This window comes from Seriola lalandi, unplaced genomic scaffold (genome assembly GCF_002814215.2).
Source record: "Seriola lalandi dorsalis isolate HSWRI2012SDOR001 ecotype SW California unplaced genomic scaffold, Sedor1 jcf7180002051942, whole genome shotgun sequence".
NCBI classification, from domain to species: Eukaryota; Metazoa; Chordata; class Actinopteri; order Carangiformes; family Carangidae; genus Seriola; species Seriola lalandi.
The window spans coordinates 16,119-20,435 of NW_019522495.1; the positions used below are offsets into that span (position 1 = coordinate 16,119).

General features: G+C 36.7%; 1 protein-coding gene across 1 annotated transcript in view; it reads right to left on the bottom strand.

Annotated features, from left to right (window-relative positions):
* LOC111649748 (MAM domain-containing glycosylphosphatidylinositol anchor protein 2-like) overlaps positions 1–775 on the bottom strand; it is a gene marked incomplete at its 5' end in the record, with an annotated part of 8,735 nt that extends 7,960 nt beyond the window's left edge. The window contains one exon of the mRNA XM_023399451.1: positions 503–775. Within this exon, the coding sequence (XP_023255219.1) occupies positions 503–775 (273 nt within the window). The remainder of the gene's footprint in view (positions 1–502) is intronic.
* Between the last annotated feature and the right edge of the window lie 3,542 nt (positions 776–4,317).

A 4,317-nucleotide genomic window follows, 5' to 3' on the forward strand; every position in this document is an offset into this window, starting at 1 on the left:
CCCTCAGTCTCTCCTGGTAGACATGACGTGTTGGCCTCAGTCGTTCACAAGAAAAATGAGAGACTCCGCCCACTTTCATACCTCCACACAGCTGACCAATCACAGTGTGAGGTGGCTGTGAAGGTTTCAGATGCTGTTAGACACTCTGTCGTCAGTATAATGGTGCTGAAGAGTCCTGCAGCTTGAGCTAAATGCTAACAGCAGCATGCTAACATGCTCACAGTTACAATGCTAACAGCAGCATGCTAACATGCTCACAGTTACAATGCTAACAGCAGCATGCTAACATGCTGATGTTCGCAGGTACAATCTTAGTGTGTTAGATGGTGATATTATATAATGGGAGCGTCATTACTTCTACAGGTTTCAGATCATAAACAAAAGTAAACACACGGCCTTATGGGAACTCACCCCCCCACGAGGTCACCACGAGGTCACCACGAGGTCACCACGAGGTCAACCACGACATTTTCACATTAAGAACATTAAGAGAATGTCGCACCTCTGACTAATATGGTGGTGGATTTCTTGGCGGGGTTTCCCACGTTGTTGGACGCCACACAGCTGTAGGCGCCGCCGTCATCAACAGTCACGCCGGGGATGGTCAGGGTGCCGCCGTTGACGACGCACCTCTTCGGGAGCTCCTCCCCTCCCGGCTTCACCCAGATCAGGGTGGGGGGAGGGTCTCCGCCCGACGCCACACACACCAGAGTGATCGTCTCCCCCGGGTTCACCACCAGGGGGTCGTCCAGGAGGAGTTTGATGGAGGGAGGAGCTGAGGGGAGGAGCAGGAGAAAACGTTAAACTTAGTTTTACTTTATTAATAATCATTATTCAACTTCTCACTTTTATTGATCTGTTTTTCTTTCTTCACAACTCAACTTCACTTCTGTTCTTTCCTGGTTTATGATTTATAATTCATATTCTATTTTTTGTTAAATTAAGATTCAGGCTTTTTATTTTTACATTGTTTTTTTTTAAACCAAAGTTAATTCAGTTTTGTGTCAAAAAGATTAAAAATGCAAAACAAATGCAGATTCAAGATTCAAGTGATAAATTTTGACAAAGGTTATTATCATTAATTAAAACAAAAAATACACTTTAAAATAAAAACAAAAAAATCACTGAAACTGTTTTGTGTCTTTACAAAACTACAATAGAACAAAATTATAAAGGAAAATGTCTTTAGTTTTGGTTCTTTCAGACACACAGACACGTGTTGTTGTCGTTTGTTCATCTGTTTCTCAGTGAAAACATTTTTAAAATGAATCTTTTTGAATCTGGCCCTGACAAATATTCATACTTATATTATATATTATATATACTCATATTCAAAAACACAAAACAAAAACTGAAACTAATAAAAACTAAAATAAAACTAAACATTTTAAAAAAGTGAAAACTAAAAGTGCAAACCTGCTTAAAAAACTAATTATAATAAAGTGAAATTAAAAACAAAATGTCAAAACAAAATGAAAATAAAAACCAAAAAATCTATAAAACTATTATAACCTTGATTTTAACACATACACCTGAGTACTGCACATTAAGCACATATATGAACAACACAACACTGTATTACGGAACTAAAACACACTGGAACTATTCTCCACGATGCAGTGGATGGTTTATCTTTTTTGTCTCCTCAAGTTATGTAAAGTTAGAAACATAACAAGAAAACAGCTTTAGGGCAAAGATGAATCGATTCATGTATTATAAAATACAACGACACAACAGGAGAGTCCAAGCTGCCATATTTAAATACCTTGTTTTATCTGAGCAACTTTCCAAAACCTGAAGATGATCAGTTTATTCTGCTATAAAACAGAGATTATGTATTTATTTATTTAACGATTAATCATATTTTAATGCACACTGCTGTGGGATATATATAATATGGAGTTTTTGTGTTATTATGTGACTCTAACTTTTATATTTATGATTCTTATTTAAATTTTTCACATGTTTTCCAGGACGTTTTCAGCATCATGTTGGTCAGTTCATGTTCAGGTGGATCATGGGAGTTTTCTATGGCTAATATATACATTTTTCACATTTTAAAAGGTTTTAAACATCCCATCATTTGTGAATAATTGATCATGATCAACCTTCCTGCTGCAGAAACAGAGAATAAAAGCTTCCTGTTGTGAAATAAAAAGCTGCAGAGCGACTCGCTGCCTCCACCGGCTGCAGAAAAGCAGCTAAATGCAGAAATAATAATGAGGGAGATAAAAATAGCTGAGTCGACCTCTGTTAAGCTGACATCATGTAAATCCCATCAGCCCCTGGGGCAGGGCAGCAGATCTACTGTACAGGTCAGAGAGCTGCAGTCTGAGCTCAGAGAGGAAAATGATTTATTTATGATTTACATTCATCCAACTGTACAAGGTAGAGAGAGATTAAACTGAACTAATACAGAGAGGAAAATTGCATTTATGCAGTATTTTATATCAAGTATGGAAGACTAAGTCAAAATTGTTCGACAGTTATAATAATGAAGCAAGTCAAAATTGTATTTTTATGTCATAAACATAAGATCGATCAACTGCTTTTCTTTTATGTCATAATTTAGATTTAACATGCATCATTTTTGTTTTTGTAAAAAAACGAAACTTACACAGATATAAATGAAGTAGTAACGAAGACACAAGTGTAGATAATGAAAAAACTACAATTTTAAACTAATTTAACTAATGAAAAACTAATTTAAGGAAATGTCCATATGAAAATGGTGTTTTAAATTTGTATTTGACTTGAATCAGTGAGTGTTGCATAAATTAAAAAATTGGATTCAGTGATTCAGTGTTTATGATTTTCAAATAGTTTCACCTGCTGATTTGTTGCTTCTATCTTTGTTTTTATACTTTTAATTGTTGTTGTGTGTAAAGCATTTCGTAGCATTGTTTTTGAAATATGCTACTTAAATAAAACTTTATTTTATTATTATTATTTTGCTCAGTTTCCATTTTTCATTTGCGAATTCAGTCTTTCATCAAAAGAGAGTATGTGTTTATCCTGAACCTGTAAACACACCAACACTGTGGGGACTCGCCTCACTGAGGGGAAGTACTGGAGAAGTGCAGTAGAAGTACAGGAGAAGTACAGGAGAAGTACTGGAGAAGTGCAGTAGAAGTACAGGAGAAGTACTGGAGAAGTGCAGTAGAAGTACAGGAGAAGTACTGGAGAAGTACAGTAGAAGTACAGGAGAAGTGCAGTAGAAGTACAGGAGAAGTACTGGAGAAGTACTGGAGAAGTGCAGTAGAAGTACAGGAGAAGTACAGTAGAAGTACAGGAGAAGTGCAGTAGAAGTACAGGAGAAGTACAGTAGAAGTACAGGAGAAGTGCAGTAGAAGTACAGTAGAAGTACAGTAGAAGTACAGGAGAAGTGCAGTAGAAGTACAGGAGAAGTACAGTAGAAGTGCAGTAGAAGTACAGGATAAGTACAGTAGAAGTACAGGAGAAGTACAGTAGAAGTGCAGTAGAAGTACAGGAGAAGTACAGTAGAAGTACAGGAGAAGTACAGGAGAAGTGCAGTAGAAGTACAGGAGAAGTGCAGTAGAAGTGCAGTAGAAGTACAGTAGAAGTGCAGTAGAAGTACAGTAGAAGTACAGTAGAAGTACAGGAGAAGTACAGCAGTACTGTCACACCGTGGTGAGGTTGTCTTGTCTTGGGTTTGTTTTGTCCTGTCATTTCCTGTTTTATTTTGAAAAATAATTCTCCTCTCGTTTCAGGTCACTTGCCCTTCCTCATGTGTCTCAGTCTGATTGCCCTAAGTGTTTCCACCTGTTCCCTATTTCCCTCCATGTGTTTAAATAGTCTATGTTCCCCTTGTCTTGTGCCAGAGTGTCTTTGTCTTTGTCCTGCACCAGAGCCTTGATCCATGTTCACAGCCATCGCCATAGTAATCGGTATTCTCCTCGTGACGAGTGATTTTTCGTTTGTAAATTTTCCAATAGCTAAAGTTCATAGCCCTTTGTTTTTCCTCATTAACGAGTGATTTTTTGTTTGTTAATTCTTTCCATAGTTTAGAGTTCTAGTCCTTTTGGTTTTTCCTCTTTAAGAGTGAATTTTTGTTTGTTATTTCTTTCCATAGTTTAGAGTTCTAGTCCTTTTGGTTTTTCCTCTTTAAGAGTGAATTTTTGTTTGTTATTTATTTCCATAGTTTAGATTTCTAGTCCTTTTGATTTTTCCTCGCTAAGAGTGATTTTTTGTTTGTTTGTTCTTCCATAGATTTGATTCATAGTCCTTCGGTTTTCCTCCATTCGGAGTGTTCTGAGTTTCTCGATTTGTTTCTTTTGATTAGAGTTTTTTCCTCCT